Raw genomic sequence first — 19147 nt, 5'->3', positions numbered from 1 at the left:
GGCTATACATTAAAAGCAGTCCCAAATAAATGGGTTTTGAGGTGTTTTTTGAAGGTGAGAATGTAGCCTATGTATAAATATATTAATCCAATTCTTATTTATTTTCACGAGTTTTTGAGATTTTCTTTGTTTGTTTCCTGACCAGGAATGAGGAAGAGGACGATCGGCCAGAGAAGGTGGAGAAAGGCACTAAAGTGAAGAGGACTCTCAGCTCACTGAGGAATAGGATGACTGGGTCATTTAACAAAGATAAGGTAAAACACATTTTCAGTGTGTCTTAATTTAATTGAAAAAACCCGCAATAGAAGCGTTAAAGCTGAAAAGATATAAGATTATCACTTTGACATGTATAACAGCCTCTAAAATAAAAAAAATATGTTCGGTTTCTTACATATTTTGTATTTTATGTACGCATAGAGGTGCAAACTATAGTACAATAATGTTGAAATTACTTGTTTTCTTGCATAAAATCTGTGGCCCACTTGAGATAAAACTGCTCTGTATTTGGCCCCTGAACTAAAATGAGTATGACACTCCTGCTCTACATATTAATACAATGTCATGTTCCACAGTGAAGTGTGTGCTATAATTAGGGAGAAGAAAAATTATAGGATCATTTCATCTTCTGTATTGTCTTTGTTTTTCTCATTTTCAGGGTAAGAATCATGAAAAAGAGCAGCAGAAAGAAAAAGTGAAAGAAAAGGACAGGGAGGCCAAGGAGAGAGGGGGCGTGTGTCGCACCAGCACCAGCAATGGACATCATTTAGTATCTGGATCCTTCTCTAGCTGTGCCACCTGCTCACTGTGCAGCAAAACCCTGCAGAAAAAGCATGGCCTGCAGTGCATGAGTGAGTAACACAGCTGTACACTCACCCACGCTTGGTTTTTTTTTGACTCTTCACTCACGTGCATGGGCTCACGCACAAAGTCACATATTGTTCACACTCAAGATACCACAAGCATGCAAACTTACCCACTTGAAAAAAACAAGAAAAAAAGAACACACATGCAGGAAGCAGCGAGAAGATGAAATACTGCTCATGTTACCTGACATGGGGTTGCCAGATATGGCTGACAGTTTCCTGTCTTAAAACCGATTTTAAAAATGATGAAAATCCATGTCATTACACCTTTGAATGGTAGCTTACACATTATTTTAAATTACATTTTTATTTTTTACATACAATTTTTTGCTTGATTATGTTTTTGTTGTTTTTTAATTATTGTTATTTATTTTGTTTCCTTGCAAGAGTTAAAAAGTATTTGAGTATATGGCATTTAATGTTTTAATGGTATAATGTAATTTTCTGTAATCTTAGTAAATGTTACTGTACATTGTGAATATTGCACTGAAACTTGATTTGAAGAAAATTGTGAATGAAATCAAAACCGCAATATCTACCAGAAAAATCACAATTATAAACTTTCCTAAAATCGTTTTGCCTAATTAATCACAGTATATAATGTGGCTTTGGATTTTAATTATTGATCTCAAACATGTATAAAGATATGTTTGAAAAGGAACAGGGAGAAGTATATACAGTACTTGTGAATTCCACCCTAAAATTCATTAGTGTTACTTCCTATAAATAATGAATGAATTTAATATACATTATTAATTGATATATGATCAATCAACTGCACCAACAAACACTATATATTTACACCATATACATAATAAACTTCATTACAATGAATATAACACCAACTACTAATAAATGATTGTTGTATAAATGTATATTAACACACAACCTTCTCCCAGTGTTTACTGTCACTGTATTGAATGGTCCACTTTTATTACACTAATGATGAGTATGTTTTGTTTATGCATATGTTTGGTGTCTCACAGTGACCAAAAACTGAGCTGTTTTCGCTTCAATATGCTATAATTTTCACTTTCATGGATGATTGATCTGTAACGTATGGAAACAACTAATAATATTCAAGCAATAGGTGACAAATGTATATATATATATTTTTTTAATTTATTTATTTATTTTTTGCAGGAAATTATGTGGAATAATTCAGGGAAAATTGCAGGATTTGGGATTTTTTTGTGATTTGTTTATTTATTCAAGGGACAATACATATTAAAAACGAGATAATGCTGAAAAAAAAAAAAAACCATGTACCTGTGAATATGAAGGATTGTAGCTAAAGCTAATCTAATTCAACACGTCACCAACATCCGAGCTCACTCTTATATATTCTTGAGCGTTGGCATCCAACTTGTATATTCACTCACACGACTAAACAAACACTGCATACTCACACACACACACACACACACACACACACACACAATAAAAACAATATTTAAACATCTAAAATACCAATATATTTGCAGTACTCGGCTCCTGTGCAAAAGTGCAGTCACATGATTGTGCAAAGTTTTGTTCGGTTGTGTGTACAATTTGGATTTTCCAACATCCATGATTTCAGTTGGTTGGAAAAGGAGCAAAGAGCTCTCGTATTGTTGTTGGGATGGCGTTCCATGTATGAAAATATAGTTTGGATGGGATTTTACTGTCACCTCTGGAGCTTGAACAGTGTCCAGTCCCTGAAGAAGTTTGTAAATGAGGGTAAAGTCCACAAATGTAATCATGTTTTCCCAGCACAGTATAGTGTGTTTCTTTAAGATTATACAGTAATGATGAGATTTTGGTTTTTTATCTCAAGTTTTTAGGGGTGTTTATACTTGGTTTCAGAGTAGTCTGTCCTGTAGATACCCAACTTGTCATGCAGTATGTCATATGAGAAACAATCATTGCATTGAAATACAGTTTTGCTGCCTCTGGTGTTAGATTGTCTCTTATGTGCTTCAAGTTAGATAAGTTGAATTTAATTTTATTAGTAACAATTAAAAGTTATTTTAACAATTGTATATTAAAAAAAATAATAAATGACTGCCATCATGTGATATAAGCAGGATAAAATTATGAGCCCTGCACATTTTGTGCAGTTCATTCAATTTGTATCCATCTACAACTGTTTTAGTTGGTAATTTCCACAATGATTCATATTTTCTTTCATACTTTCAATTTGGCCGTGGCTATGGATACGTTTAGCCTGCCACTCTATGCACAGCGGCCCTCATTGGCCAGTTTAGGTCACGTGATAGGTGCACCACATGAATTAAAGTTCTGTCAGTTGTATTTTAGCTCATATTTATTTTTAGCTGCCCCGCTAACCCTTTTATTTTAGCCCTCACCCTATTCCTAACCCTAACCCTAACCCAGGAAATACCCTAAAATGTTTATTTTTTTTGTATATGTATTTTTAAAGGTGGAATTTGCTGTGTTAAATATGTTAATATGAATATATAATATAATATATGTCAAAAGTAGGATTCAAACCCACAGCAGCAGAATGAAGAATCCTTGAGTCAGTCACCTTAGACCACTCGGCCATCCTTAAACAGTATCGATAGACTTTTTCTTTCAATTTTTCCTGTGGGCCAAATAAGATGATCTATCCGGCCCAGATTTGACCCCCGGGCCTCGAGTTTGAAACATGAAATAACAGATCTTACAGCTTGTGTATGAAACAAAAAAATATGTATGGGACTTTTACAAATCCAAAGGGCATCACTGATCAATTCACAACACACTCCCCCCCCCCCCCCCGTATCAAAGCGGTCTGCTATTGATACGTCACACACACAGAAAACAAGTGAGTGTCCCTTTAATTCGGAGCTGCCCTGTAGGGATTCAGCCTGTGGAATGCGTCGTTTGTGTGCCAGAAACTGTTCCCAGTACAGAGTGGGACACTACTGGATAAAACCGCAGTCTGAGCTACTTCTGCTGTCCGTCCGTCCCAATGGCTGCTGCTGCTGATGGTTCCGGGTGGATTACAGGCAGCTGATTGAGACAGGAACGGTAAGGAGCAGATCCCGGAGCGACGGTTTCTAGTGAGATCAGGTGGATCATCCCGTTGTTTCCTTCAATAGAGCTACAGGCTAACTTTGAGCTAACCTTCTCATGATTCACTTCTAAACACTTTACACCAGTGTTTTGTTTACTTCAAGACTTTTATTTGAAACCTAAACCTTACCCTGGCATTTAAACTAATGAACGCATTGGAATTGGCCTGTATGTCTAATTATGCCACTGGCCACTGGCTAGCTGCCCCTAGCCACCTAGCCTGTTAGCATCTGTTGGAAAAACTGGGTTAGTTGGATAAACAGTGAACCCTAATTGGCTTATAGTGATATTCCAAGTAAACCAACGTAAACATTTACTTATTAGCGAGTATTGTGATTGTGGCACTGACATGTGATTATCACCTTAATGTTTAGCTGAACTTGTGCATCTATTGGTAGATTTTACCCTGAAGCTCAACAGGTGACCGCTAAGCTGTGTTGAAGTTAGCTTCACACTCGATGGTAGAGGGGAAGCCTGTGGGTAAAAATCATCCGATATTATTTTAAAATTATTTTATACTGAACGATACTTCACAACTGCGCTTAAATTTTAATAAAATGACTCTAGACTCAAATAATAACAATCAACAAATAATAATAAATTCATAACATACATTTCAAATATGGACAATAGAGCTAGTTTGATTTTTCATTATGATAGCTTTGGCACTACTACAAAGGAATACAGGTGTCATGTCACATCTGTATGTCCATTACAGATGTGTGTATTAGCTGAATATGGTACAAAGAGGTGCAAGAGATCAGATTAAATACTAGATGGGCAGTGAACTTTGTTACTCAGTGAACATCCACCAGGCACATAGATTAAATGGAAGTTTAGGACGTTTTTTCCAGGAGTAAAACATTACAACGCTGTAGAGGATAAATTTGTCTTTTTTGGTTTAGCTATAGATTTTATTGTCAAAACAATATTGCAGCGTACCTGTTGGTAAGCTAGAGTATATCATTACATTGAGCTTTAATTTGTACATAAAATAATAGGGATGTCCCAATAAAACTTTTTTACTTCCGATATGGTACCCATATTGCAGCCTTGCGTATCGGCCGACCCCGATATTGATTCGATACAATATCAGCATGAATCATACATACTTTTCGAAGTGCTGGAGCGGAAAATTTTTATCAGAAAGCTTATATTGGTGATTTTAGATGCAGTCCGATAAAATCTGATATTCGTTTTCTGGCTGATATCAGAGCGATATCCGAAATCAATATTGGATCGGGACACCTCTATAAAATAATGACAGTTAGACGTGGAAAATTCTATTGAATGTTTTTGCACAAAACAGTGTAGTGTACATGATTTGTATTTAGAAATGTTATTTGATTTTTCACTTGTTCACTTGTTTGTGAGCACATTAGTACGTTACTACAGAGTAAAACCATCTTTCAGCTCATGAGCGTTAAGTATTTTAACCATTTTTTTCAAACTAAACCATGTGTCGCTTGTCTGCATTTTTCAAACTAAAATAAGTATTTTTTATTTATTTATTTTTAACTTTTAGGTTGCTTGTTAATTTATTTCTTTTTTTTAAAGTTGTTTCAAAAAGTAATATCAATTACCAATAAGTTTAGAGGAGCATCATATCACAGCCTGAAAAACTCGCGAGCAGAAAATTAAAGTAAAAAATAAAATATTAACTTTGATTAATTCTCATCTTTTATTTATAAAACACAAATTTGTTCAGTCTTTTTGTGGAAGTTGAAAAACTTCTCACATTTTATATTTTACCTTTAAATGGTCCAGGTGTATGTTGTATGATGACTTATGGCGCGTTCACACCAAACGCATCCAAAGCGTCAACAGCATCAGGTTTACATAGACAATATATGGTAAACGTGCTTTTAGGAGTATCTAGTGGTCCCACTGCGGGTCCTGCGCCTCCTGTGCACCGCGTTTTGAGATTCCAAGCTTTTGGCATGTGTCCGGCGTCTCCAACACGGCCCACGCTGGAGTTGGGATTGTTGAACTTTTGGGGCATATCGCGGTGCGTCGACCAATCGGGAGCTTTCCCCAACCATGATGAATTCAGAATAATGAAAAAAAAAAAACTCTAACTGGAGACAGATGAACAGGCGCTCTTCTGCTGGAATAGAGCACCTGTCCTGTCCTGGTAGGAGATGCGAGCGCCGATGCGGGTCACAGGTCGTCTCACTGGGCACAGGAGAGACGGAAGTAGCGCTGAAAGAGACTCTTGTCTAAGCGCAGCTCTGGTGATTCCAGAAACAGCGCCGAGGTGCAAATAAAGCCAAGTCACTCTCTGGATAATGTAGAGCTGATGAACGGGTGTCGGAGGCGGCGTGTTCAGCAAGGAACTCAAAGCTTTAGATGTTTTTACTGATATTACATACAAGCTTTTAATTTAACTCTTTACAACAAAGAAGTTACATTTCTGTTGATCCATTTATTCTTTCAGTATCTATAAAACACATCATTTTTCCTTCTCCCAGTCATGAGTTCACTTTTCAGTCCTAACAACCTCTTTTTTTTTTCCCATAACGGTAAAATTCCTGACATTCCTGAGCCGGGCAGGTGATGCCCTCTGCCAGTCCATTAAAGGCATCCAGCAATAGGAATGTCCCAGACTGAGTGCTGACCATTCAGCATGTCCCTTCACTCCTCAGCATTTCTGGTCTGAGCGAGCTTTCTCTCTGACTGGGTCACATGGTGCTAATTGTGTTTTGCAGGTGTGTCGGTGCATTACAGCCCACTCCACTGACTACTAGTCTCGCCCATCTCTGCATGTTCACCACTTCTCCATGCATCACTGCACTGCCCTCCAGCATGCCCGACTCTTTTAGTGTCAGACATTTAGTGTATATACATATGTGTATCTATATACTGTGTATGGTCGGCCTCCGAATCTGACCCGTTTTTTTAAATTTATTTATTTATTATAGGGGTGTCCCGATCTGATATTGATATCGGATGTCGGCCTGATATCAGCCAGAAAACGAATATCGGATTTTTTCGGACTGCATCTAAAATCACTGATAAATCATATATATCATATTTATTCAATTGTAGAATACTTTAAATATAATGTTGAAGGTTAATTGTATGTAACCAATTGGTTAATAATAAATGGGCCAATTTTTCTCATGCCTACTGTTGCTGACTAATGTTCTCTGTTTGAGTAACATCACTTGATCAAGCCTTTTCTAATATTCCACACTACAAAAGAAGTAATAAAAGTATGTATGATTTGTGCTGATATTGCATCGGATCGGTGTGGCGATCAGTACTCAAGGCTGCAATATCGGTATCGTATCGGAAGTGAAAAAGGCAAACATGACCAGGGTTGCCACTGATCCTTAAAAAGTTTTAAACGGCATTAAATTCATGAATTTAAAAATAAAGCCTTAATTGTCATTAAAATTTCCTAAATTTGAACACATAAGTATGATTTTATGATTGTAATTAGTCTCACATTTCAAAATCAATGCTAACATTCATTACATTTTTTTTTTAATCATTTACCGTAACGTTGAGCAATGACGACACAGCGGAACCAACTACAAAACAATGACGTGGTTGCAGCTGAGCTCTGTACAGATGTGTCTCATGCTTGTAGCAACTTTCAACAACATGGGGAAATTTAATACATTTAGCGAAAATTGCCTGTCCAACCAAGATTTTTCTTAATGGCTTATTTTTTTTGTATTTTGGCTGTTTTATGGATTTCTGGCTATATTTGTAGTCATCTTGTGTGTGTTTAGATTGATTTATTTCAGTGTACCGTATTTTAAATTTGTCTTTTTTTGTGTATTTGTGTTTGTTTACTTTGGGGGCCACCAGTTGTTGCATGTCTGCACTAGCACGGGAAAACATGTACCCTAACCCTATGTAATGAATGTGATGTTCTTTTTCTCCAATTGTGTTTACTGTGTAGTTGGTCTTGGATTTAATTTCAAATGGCAATAAAATGTCTTTAATTTAACCCTGATGACACTGAATCGCCTCACATGCATGTTTTGGGAATTTTCACTTCATTTACACACATTTTTCACCAGAAAACTGATGAAAAAGAACAGAAAAATATGTTAATTCAGCCCACAATCACATTCAAAATCTCATCCAACGTGTTAAAGTTAAACAAGTGGTTCAGATTATTATGACTGCGTTCAAATCTGAAAAGGCATTGGTACAAAGACAGGTTTAGCTGATGGTGTATTAGTGAAAATGGTGATGAGTTTACTTGCCTACATTTAATGGTAGAAGCATTGCACCTTCAAGTACACGGCTGTGTGGAATTTTGTGCAAAATGTGATTCACTTTTTGGAGGTAGTTAACGGTTTCACAAATGTGGGAGCATATGATGCATTTCCATGCTATTTTTCTCAATAAACGGGTGGCTGAGGGTCTATCAGTGTGAGGGTATATACAATGTAAAATGAATAACAGTAGTCGAATAATAACCCTATTTAGCATGTTTGGTATCTCATTGGAAGGTTTTATAGCCAGTAAAGTCATCTAAACAGGGAAAGATGATTAAACGGAAAGAAAACGCAAAAGTGTGAAGTGACGCGACTGTAACGCGGAAATTGTTAAGCCCTGAAATACAAACTGGGAAATTTTTAAATGGAAAATCAGAGGCCCTACATGCATATATTTTAATAGTAGTTTTGAGCACCTATTTAAAACAAAATGTGTGGCTTGAGAATGTTTTCTATTTCGTCTTAAACTAACAGAACTCAAGCAAATGCATAAAGTATATTCTGTTGAAAAAGACAAGCTTTATCTTAGGGCTGGGCAATATGGACCAAAACTTTCAATATATTTTTTCTTAAAATGGCGATATATACGATGTAATACTTGATAATTTTAATTCAAATAAAATCTTAGCAGAAAGACAATTCATGGTTAAATTTGCTGATACAAAATACCACACAGGCTAATTTATTAACAAACGGCAGCACTAAATGTGCATCCTTTGCCTTTTTTTCCTTTAAGGGACAGCACCTGTGAGTGAGTTCTGTAGTGTGGCTTGTTTAGGGGAAGGTCTGGGTTCCAACTGTGTTTTTCATGCTGTTGTAAGAAGTAGAAAAAGCAAAATAAGCTATGAAATAAAAATATATTGATATCGACGATATTATAATTTTCTATATCGCCAAAACATAAAATTTGATATATCTTAAATATAGACATATTGCCCAGGCCTACACCATTGTGTTTCTCCCACTTGACTCAATGAATTGTGTACCACCAGTTTTCAACATCAGTGATACACACACTGTATGTAAATACATAAGCTTCTGATATGGAAGAGTGACTCAGGTTATTCAGATTTATACTGAGTGATAGAGCAGGTAGAGCCTCACACATTACATCAACCTGACACATTCAAATGACATTTTTCACAATGGTCTCAGATTTTGGAAATATGTTGAGTGTGTGTATTTTGAAGTGTCACACCCAGGCTTGCAGCTGTGTGTGGAGCACTGATAAGCTCTGTGATATCATTAAGTGACCACAGTGCGTTTCAGCTTATCTTGAGTTAATTTTTGAACCAGCAAGGCTTTTGACTATAAACAGAGAGAGCTGACTTTTGGGTTCTTCAGTGATGACTGTAGGAGATGTTTTGGCAATGTCATGGATTTTTATTTTGTGACTCCATCAGGCTTTGCTTACCTTATTGTTTATGGGTCGTTCTGTCCTGTTCCTGATCCTTCCAAGGCTTTGTTTTTCCTGTGAATGGTTATAAGATGGGAGAGTGATTCAGTCAAAGTCTTAACGGTATGTTTTTGGTTTGATATAGTCTTCTACTTCACTCTACTTTATTTTTTCTTTTTGTATCGTTCGATTTGGAAAAAGTGTTTCTGTGCTTGGTTGTTTTTGTTGACTGACAGAATGGTTCCGCTATCAGTTGAAGACGAATCGAAGCAGAGAAATGTTTATTGGCCAAAGATGTTGCTTGTGTTGGGTGTGGGTGTTTAGCTCAATTCAAAGAAGGTCAGCTATTTTTTGTTTACGTGTTACAGAAACATTTTTTTTTTTTTTACCTTTATCACTGCTGAAGCCCTTTTGTGGTTATTTAATATTTATTACCAAAGCCAGCAAGTAGGAAAAATGGGACGGACCGCATAATTGTTAGTCTGTTTTCCTTAATACTTTTTAGTTTGTATTGCTTCTGAAATAGAAGACTTCAGTTTTATTGCTACATTGTGAACTTAACCTATTCTTAGTGTTGTTTAAAAATGCATAATACAAACTGGACTTTGCGACAGGGACATATGAACAGCGTTGCATATTTTTATAAATGTTGATATTGTTTTGGCATTATTGTATTAATAGCGACGGGCACTTCATTAAAAAAAAAAAGTTTTAGGGTGACCGATATATATGGGTTCTTTTATTTAGGCAATTTTGGTTCATAGCAGAATTTTGACAATATGTATTAGAAAGAGAAACCCCAGTCTGGACAGAAATAACTAGAGTCAAAGTAGATTTCTTTTCTATTTCAAAAGACTCAACAATTAAGATAAAATCTTTGAAATGACTTTTAAAACAATTCCACCCACATCAAAACCTTTTTCTATGTGCTATGTTTTTAGGGAAAGAAGAGTCCATTTGTCTTTGTCCCCATTGTAGCAGGACACACTGCACCAAATGAGCAATAGCAACCACTGATGTAGGCTGTGGAGCATTTAGTGGAAGTTACCAGTATGACTCATGTGTACATTGTGTTACTCACAGGTCACTGTCACCTTTTGTCATTAGTCTACAGAGCCTCTTTTACTCAAAGTATAGGTGTTGTAAGCCATGGTGTGTCTGGTTCATGTAAAACATGCTGAAAGACTGTCATCTTTGTCACCTACTCAGATAAATGAAACATAATGCTATTCTATTAGTGTTTATATAGAGAAAGATTCAAATTTATAAAATTAACCTAGAAATTACTATGGAAGATTGGACTTTTTATTATAGATTAGGCATCCACTGCATGTTGTTGACTATGAACACATACTCTCCCTCTCATTTTTTGTGGCCGATGCCGATTTTTTTTCCATCATTAGCTGATGACTGCTGATTTTCTTGAGCTAATATTTGGAGCCGATACTACTTTTTCTCCTTTAATTTACATCATAAAAATTTCACAGTGATGATAACAAATGGTACAGGTCTCAATTTTTTAAAAAGGTAAAATGATTGAAATTAACAAAGGTGAGGTAGAACAACAACATGTAAGAAATGTTTCACAAATGTTAAAAACAGGTGATGTAGAACAAGAACAAGTAAAAAAGATTTCACAAATATTAAAAATACGTGATGTAGAAGCCCGCATCGGCCGATGCCGATACACAATATCGGCCAGCGGATGTATCGGTCTATCATTAATTTAGACTATACTTTGAATATATTTTGTTCTTTAATCTTTACAATAAATGCATTTTCTGCCTCATATCTGTCATTGTTTGTGTACTTGTCAACACTTAAGTTCCACCCCTAACCTAATTTTAGGTCACGTTATGTATTTCTCCATTAAGACTACTTTAATTGTGATGCCTCATTTGTATATAACATGAAACATCATTTGTGCAAAAAAAGAAAATTATTTAACTTCAGTTATGGAAAAAGTTATTTTTGACACATGTCCCAAATAGCACATAATCAGTTTTACAAAGTAAAAGTGCATTTAAAACTTCAAGTTTTGAACCCCCTCTTCTATGGTGAAAATACTTGTATATTTGTCAAGAAACTATTGCGTTACATATAGCGTCAACCAAAGATAACTAATGGAGACAAAATCTATACAAAGATCAGCTAATATTACATTTTATGGCAGGTGATATTGTTAGGATGATTCTCCATCTCTAATAAATAAATAAAAAAAGGTTTCTAGACTTGTTTATGTTGCTGTGATTGGGTACTTTCCTATTAAATATCAGTCTTAAAAGTAGCTGAATTAGTTTTATGGTTTGAAAGCCAAATAAGGAAATGTTGTTAGCACACCACTGGTCCTGTAATACCAATGCAATATTTGCTCTAAACTGCTGTGGTTGTTTTGCAGATTGTGCTGTAAATGTTCACAAGAGCTGCAAGTCTCTCCTGAGTGAGTGCACCAGCAGCAAGATTAAGGTAAACATTACTTGTTTAGTAAAAGCTTTAAGATGAGGTCAAATAAAGCCCTTGATCAATAGAGGGAATGGCAGTTATATTGACACATATTTCCCTGTAGATGTACACATCTTTTGGGAAGTCTGCAGCCAGAACTCTCTTATAAACAATATTTTTATTCTTAAGAAATCTACATTAAAAACAGCGTTTAATTTGGAAAAACAAAAGAAAAAAGCAAAACCATTTCTAATTTCCAGTATTAAGTCTGGTAACTTTGTGGAGTCAACAGTTCCCTTTACAGTTACACAAAATCAACATGACCTGGATAACTGAGAACCTTCACAGTCACTTCACAAATTCTATTGATCATACAACATGAAGCGCACTTTAAAACCACATGTTTTTGTATTTCATTCATACACTTTTGCATTAAGTTTTTTTTTTTTTATGTAGCATTGTAGAGCATGTCATGAATGGCGCATTTTTTCAGTATTTTGTCATTTTTCACTGAGAAACATAAAGAAATGGCTGTAAACACATAGTTCTGACTTTTTTTTCCCTTGTTTTCTCTGTGCAGAGAGAGTCTGCCTCATCATCTCCCAACCTTGGTGAGCAAAATGTTCTTCATTAATCTCATCAACCACAATCTCTCCTCAAGGATTTACAGATGAAAAGGTGGCTTTCCTCCACCAGCTTAACTTGGTACGACTTTAGTCATTTGCATATGATTAAAGAGACTATTTAAAATCTGAGGATGAAACTCCTTCTGTCTCTTAATGCGTGTGAGTTTCACCCACTTACTGAGTTAGAGGGATTGGTCTCTGTCAGTTCCTTGGCAATGGTGATGATTAGCTTTTTCTAAAGAACAGGCAGATGATTAACTTTTACCTTTTCCTGAACTACTCTAGATAGTTGTTTCCAAGTCATGGGTAATTTCATGTCTGATATTGATAAATACATATGTATTTTTTTTTTCAAAAGTATTTTTATTTGGTTTCACACATCTTCTCAAGGTACATGCAACCCATTTTTGTTATTTTTCAAACACAAAAACATGTCATACACACACACACACACACACACACACACACACACTAATAATAAAAATAACAAAACAACAAAATGATATCAGAGGGGTATTCCATAAAGGCGGGTTAACAAACTCTGAGTCTATCCATAAACTCTGGGTCAACATACCCCGCGATGGGAAACTCTGGGTATCGGATTCCATTAAAGCTGGTATGAAGTGGGTTAATCAACCCTGAGTTTGTAAACCTTGGGTTACTTACGTGCACGCGCGCGACAAAAAACCATCATCAATGGATCAGAGATTTAATCGAGCTGCCATGGCAACCAAACGGAAAATAGTGATTTATTCACCGTAATGGGTGAAATAAGCCGGTATTTGATGAATATGAGCCTGTTCTAAAGGTGTGTTCAGTCTTCAGTGACTATAGTGGCTTAAATCACCCGTAATTAGTCACACTTTTTGGTCACTTCATCACTTTATTGCTTCAGTGACGTGACGAGCGGTGAATAATATGAATAAAATGTGTCTGAGGAGATGTGGCAGCTGCATAGGATGGCTGCATAGAGAGCCCTCCTGTTACACTGGATATAAAGACAGTAAATGCCGCTTGATATCGCATCATTTATATTGATTTTTTATGTAATATTGTCACCAGAGTCATCTCAACATCCTAAAAAATGTCATTAAAACACACTGAAGCGGGACGCGAACCCGCAACTCGGCACTTACAAGCGCAGCGTCACACTTCACTGCGCCATCATAACTTCAAAGACACGTGATCTACAGATTTAACTGTATAACAATATAAAACAACAATTGAGCCTTAAAAGTGGATTTATTTAAATTATCATCTCCTCCTTTATATTATCCACAGGTTTGTATCCAGTGAACTTTACTACAGACGTCAGTAAATGTTTTAATGCAGATCAACCTCTCAGTGACTTTCACTTAATGATCTGTATCCACAATGTTAGAAAGAACACTACCGTTTTCACAAAAAAAAAAAAAGAAAAAAACAAACCGTAAAGCAACACAACATTAGTAATGATGTGAACACGTCTGTGGTGTGTGATGTTACTAATGTGTTTCAGAGAAAAGTGTTAAGGGATTATTAAAGTGTTAAGAAACGGTGTTCAGGTGGGCGGAGCCAGGTAGAAACCCAGGGTTTCTTTGATAAAACCTGCCAGTGACCAGGTTTAGTTCACGGACAATGTTGCCATGGTAACAGACTCAGAGAAGAACATACCTTGCTTTTTGGAATGGGATACTCAGAGTTTCCCTCATTTGAGCCTGAACATACTCAGAGTTTGAACATAACCCGCTTTATGGAATACCCCTCAGACAAGCAGGTAAACAAAATAAAGGATTACCAGTGTAAATACACAGAAATAATATGTAAATTTACAAAGGAATTTCAGTGTGTTTGAAGTTGGTCGGTACAATCCATTAATATCCTCTTACACAGAACTGTCAAATATACATTAGTCTTCTGAAGATGACATACTATTGACTAAGGAGAGAAAAGGGCCCCAAGTCTTATTAAAATTGTCTGAACAACCTCTTATACTGAACTTAATGTTCTCTAAGTAAATGAAGAACATCTTTCAACCAAGATTTAGAAGGTGGAGGTTTTTCATCCTTCCAGTGATGTAAGATTCATCAGCTATATTATTTTAAGATAATTTTTAAATTTGATATATGTTCAATATCTTGCTTAGCTTAAAAGACAATATGTACAAATAAAGTATTTAAATGTATTTGATACTTCAAAGCAGTTAATAATGTATGTCACTGTCACTCCCTTTGCAGTGGATATGCAATGCAACACGATCACTTATCAAATAGCAGTGTTAACTCATCACAGGCCATGTCCTTATTTCATTCTCTTGTTTCTGAGTTCCACATTCAACAACCTCTTTTCCTTGTTTACATTCACGTGTTGTCTTTTCTCCCCAGTATTGAAGGACCGGGACAGGGAGAGAGATCAGACTGGCCCAGTTGCTTCTCAGGTCCCAGATGGCTATCGAGGTTTTCTCAGTGCCCCAGGCATGACCCTTAACTCGTGGGGAGCAAACACTCAGCCGACTGCTGCCCAAACCTTCAGCATCACAGCAGCCTCTGCCTCGACCCTCGGACTCAGCCAACGCATCCTCAGTAGCTCAGGGTGAGTGTCCTCAGCCTGCTCCTATTATCAATTGGTCTTATTCGATGTACTGCCACCGTTCTTTATCTATGAATTGATCATTAGAATCATAAATACTTTCTTAATTCCATGGAGAAATTACTTTGTTACAGAGGCTGAAGAAAGATTATTACAAATAAAAAGAATAAACCCTAAACAAAGAAAGAAAGAAAGAACGTATTTAACTAAGTGAAAGACTGTTAATTAAATAAGGATTAGATACTAGTGCACACATTACAGTGGAACAAATAAAATAGATAAATAATAATACAAATATAATACAGATATATACAACAATCAAAGCTGTCAGGTTACAGTTTGATCGCCACATGCAGGAATGATTTCCTGTGGTGTTCTGTTGAGCACCATGGTGGGATCAGCCTGGTGCTAAAGGTGGTCCTGTGGCTGACCAGCACATCATGGAGTGTGTGGGACGCATTGAAAAGATGGACTTTACCTTGGACAGGCTCCTCCTCTCTGTCACCACTGTCAGAGAGTCCAGTTTAATCCCCACAATGTCACTGGCCATGTGGATGAAGAACATGTTGAAGTTGAAAAACTACAACAAAAATATATGATAAATTATAATGTATCATTAGTTTGAGTATTTATGCTAACTTGAACCTGTGGTTGTCTTCTCTTAGATCCCTCCCCAGGGAGATGGATGAGACTGATGCTCTACGCTCCAAGCGCTACAATGAAGACACAATTTCACTCACCCCATCTACTACAGAGACCATTTATGTAGAAGGTGAGTGGATGTCTGGGCTTTCACTACTTTGGAGGTTTAAAGCCTTTCATTCATCAGTGCGTATTGTTAGGCAGAGAAATGTTTTCCTAATTTTAATATTCCTGCTATTTGTTTTCCTGTGTACTGGTCTGTGGTCTCATACATACTGTACAGAGGATTGTGTGGAATACATTTGACCTCTCCCTTTGTCTTTAGACTGAAATATGTGGGAGTTCACACCCAGACTCTTTGATTGTCAATAATCTGCTGCTGTTATCCTATGTTTTTCTTAATTTTGTTATGTTTCTTAAAGTGAACTCACCATAGGTTTAGGTGTTTTCTAACTGTGAGAAAAGTTAGAAAACCTCGAAATTAAATGTTTTCGTTTTCATTTGAAAACAGTTGGACAAATAGGTCAAAATTTTTATGTTTTAGTTGTACCACAGTACTGTCTCCATTTATCATGTTCAGCTCTGCCAAAAAAAAAAAGATAAGACATGAAGTCATGACTAAACTATTCTTAAACTTAAACACCCATCAGAGTATGTTGTCCCTTTAAAAGTGTTATTCATAATTTATGAATGATAAAGAATTTTCCTTTCCAGGTCTTCTAAGGACTTCAGCCATTTGTTACCCTTGAAGAGAAAGCTATGTTTGTGTTTTTAACACTAAGTTTTGAGAACTCTAGGCTTCCAAAAAGTTATTTAGGTTGAACTTTTTAGCTGAAACACACAGAAGTCTGTGCAGCATCAGAGCCAAAACAACAAGGCTCCAGCAGCTGTAAGACTGACATCAGTAACAATAACCAAAGCTCTGATGCTGCCACACATCTCCATAAGCTCATCATCATGTGTGCGTCTTCAACCTATTTTGTATTTTACGTGTGTCTACTTTTCTTTTTTTATATTTGTTATTTTATTATTTATAGTATGCTGATGGCCCCGAGGCACACATTTAGTTTTACATGTTCACAAGTGGAAAATGATAATAAAAACCTTGAAACTTACATTTTGAACCTTTGTCTCTCTCTCTTTAGAAGCTCACTATGCAGCTGTGCGTCTCGACCTGGAATCTGATGCCCAGGATTTGGAGTTGGACTCATGGAGCTTGGCAGTCGACCATCAATACGTTAAGAGGCACTCTAAGGAAGCAGTGAACCGGCAGGATGTGATATATGGTAAGTGTGATTTTGGAAGGATTGTTGTAGCCTGTGTTGATCCTATAAATCATCTGCAGCTGAGGGGTAAGACTATATTTGCCTGGTGCTTTTTTAATATAGTAAGAACTTATAAAAGTGCACTTCATTGTTTTCACTTGATAAATATATGAACTAACCCAGTGGATAATATTTTAGGGAAGGCGTCAAAATGTAAAGTTTGATATTAAATTTGACCAGAAAAACTGAAGTGGGAAAATAAATAAATAATTACAATTCTAAAAAATCACATCAGAGCTCAAATAATTCAGTTAAAATAAATGAGGGAGGATAGTGACTCTTCCTTAAGTATTTATTATCACTAAGTTTCATTTTTAAAACCTTTTTTCCTTAACTATAAAACTACTTTTTTGACTTGCTCTTATTTACTTTCTATTTCTTTGTAGATGCAGTAATTGCTCATTTATTTTCTTCTTAATGGAGTTACCAACACTTTATTGTTTACATAGAGTAAACTGTTGGTTTCTCATTTGTTTTGAGTACCATATTTTACTCAAAACAAAACCCTAAAACAATAGTAAAGGTTTCAGATTGCTGTGTGCTCCCCATTTTAAGATGATCCACAGTGTTTCCTTGCAACTTGTGTTTTCACAGAGCTGATGCAGACTGAGATGCATCATGTGCGAACACTGAAGATAATGCTGCGTGTGTATGTGCGAGAGCTGAAGGAGAACCTCCAGATGGAGCCGGGCAGGCTAGACTGTCTTTTTCCTCGCTTAGAAAACCTTCTGGAACTCCACACGCACTTCCTTTCTCGTCTTAAAGAGCGCCGACAGGAAAGTCTTGTCTCTCCAGACGATAGGAACTACACTATCAACAGAGTGGCAGACATCCTGATCACACAGGTAGATGTTGCAGACAAATCTCATCTAACAAGGCTTGTGTATCCATCATTAATGTCCATTTAACAAATGCTACTTTTTGGGTTTTTCAGTTTTCTGGTGAAATAGGAGAGAAGATGAAGGAATGTTATGGGGATTTCTGTAGTCACCACCATGAAGCTGTCAGTTACTACAAAGATCAGTTGCAAAACAGCAAAAGGTTCCAAAACATCATTCGAGTAAGATGCTGTTTTTGTTTTCAGATTGTCCAGTACTGTGAGTTTACAGCAGTGGATTAAACGACTTTCTTTGTGTCCTCAGAAAATTAACCACCTGTCCATCGTACGAAGATTGGGGGTGACTGAGTGTATTTTGTTGGTGACGCAGCGAATAACTAAGTACCCAGTACTGGTGGAGCGCATTCTGCGCAATACTGAAGGTCCGTCTGCAACATGTATTATGTTTATTACCCACATTATTTTAAGATGTGTTCATGTCTCAGTCTAGAATCTTGCTTCATTGTCTTTAATTTGTTTCTTTTTCCTCACCTATCTGTAGTTGGTACTGAGGAGCATGATGATCTGACTCAAGCTCTGGCTCTGATTAAGGACACCATAGTGCAGGTGGACACGTTTGTTAATCTCTATGAGAAGAACTCTCGACTACGAGACATTCACAACAAAATGGAGCCAAAGGCGCTGGGAAAAATCAAAGACGGTCGAGTGTTTCGCAGGGAGGACCTTGGACAGGGACGACGACGGCTGCTACATGAGGGCACGGTCAGCTGGAAAGCTGCTTCTGGTAGACTCAAAGGTGATAAAATCATGCTTTTATTTATTTTTTTTTTAAATCACAGTGCTGCCATGGTAAAATGTCATTTGGATTCACTTGGAGGCTGGTGAAATGTGCTTAAATTTGGAACATTATGGTCAGAATTAGTGTTTTGACTGCTTCAAACAAACGGTAAAACATTTGTGCTGAAAGCATAAAGTGATTCTGTATTTAATGTATCACAAAGGAATGTTTTTTTCTTTTTACAACATTCGATATTTTTCACTGCATGGACAGGCCAGCTGTTTATCACACAACTCATTGTATTCTTTTGTGTAATTAAAGAGAAAAATATTGTAAATTTTTTCAGACTCGGCAAACCAAACTAAGGCAAC

The 19147-nt window shown here is 36.5% G+C and overlaps 1 protein-coding gene across 3 annotated transcripts in view; it reads left to right on the top strand.

The window, feature by feature from the left end:
* Window positions 1–19147, top strand: part of arhgef18b (rho/rac guanine nucleotide exchange factor (GEF) 18b) — a 52028-nt gene that overhangs the window by 16355 nt on the left and 16526 nt on the right. For all 3 annotated transcript variants that reach the window (XM_028444797.1, XM_028444796.1, XM_028444798.1), the window contains 11 exons: window positions 146–254; window positions 656–848; window positions 11956–12023; window positions 12580–12610; window positions 14989–15196; window positions 15859–15965; window positions 16981–17121; window positions 17755–18005; window positions 18095–18220; window positions 18303–18420; window positions 18540–18794. In XM_028444797.1, coding sequence (XP_028300598.1) covers window positions 146–254; window positions 656–848; window positions 11956–12023; window positions 12580–12610; window positions 14989–15196; window positions 15859–15965; window positions 16981–17121; window positions 17755–18005; window positions 18095–18220; window positions 18303–18420; window positions 18540–18794 — 1607 coding nt within the window. The remainder of the gene's footprint in view (window positions 1–145; window positions 255–655; window positions 849–11955; window positions 12024–12579; window positions 12611–14988; window positions 15197–15858; window positions 15966–16980; window positions 17122–17754; window positions 18006–18094; window positions 18221–18302; window positions 18421–18539; window positions 18795–19147) is intronic.

The sequence above is a fragment of the Gouania willdenowi genome, chromosome 4, assembly GCF_900634775.1.
Source record: "Gouania willdenowi chromosome 4, fGouWil2.1, whole genome shotgun sequence".
Classification (NCBI taxonomy): Eukaryota; Metazoa; Chordata; class Actinopteri; order Blenniiformes; family Gobiesocidae; genus Gouania; species Gouania willdenowi.
Note: the sequence above shows the minus strand (reverse complement) of the source record. Positions and strands in the feature narration are given on the sequence as shown.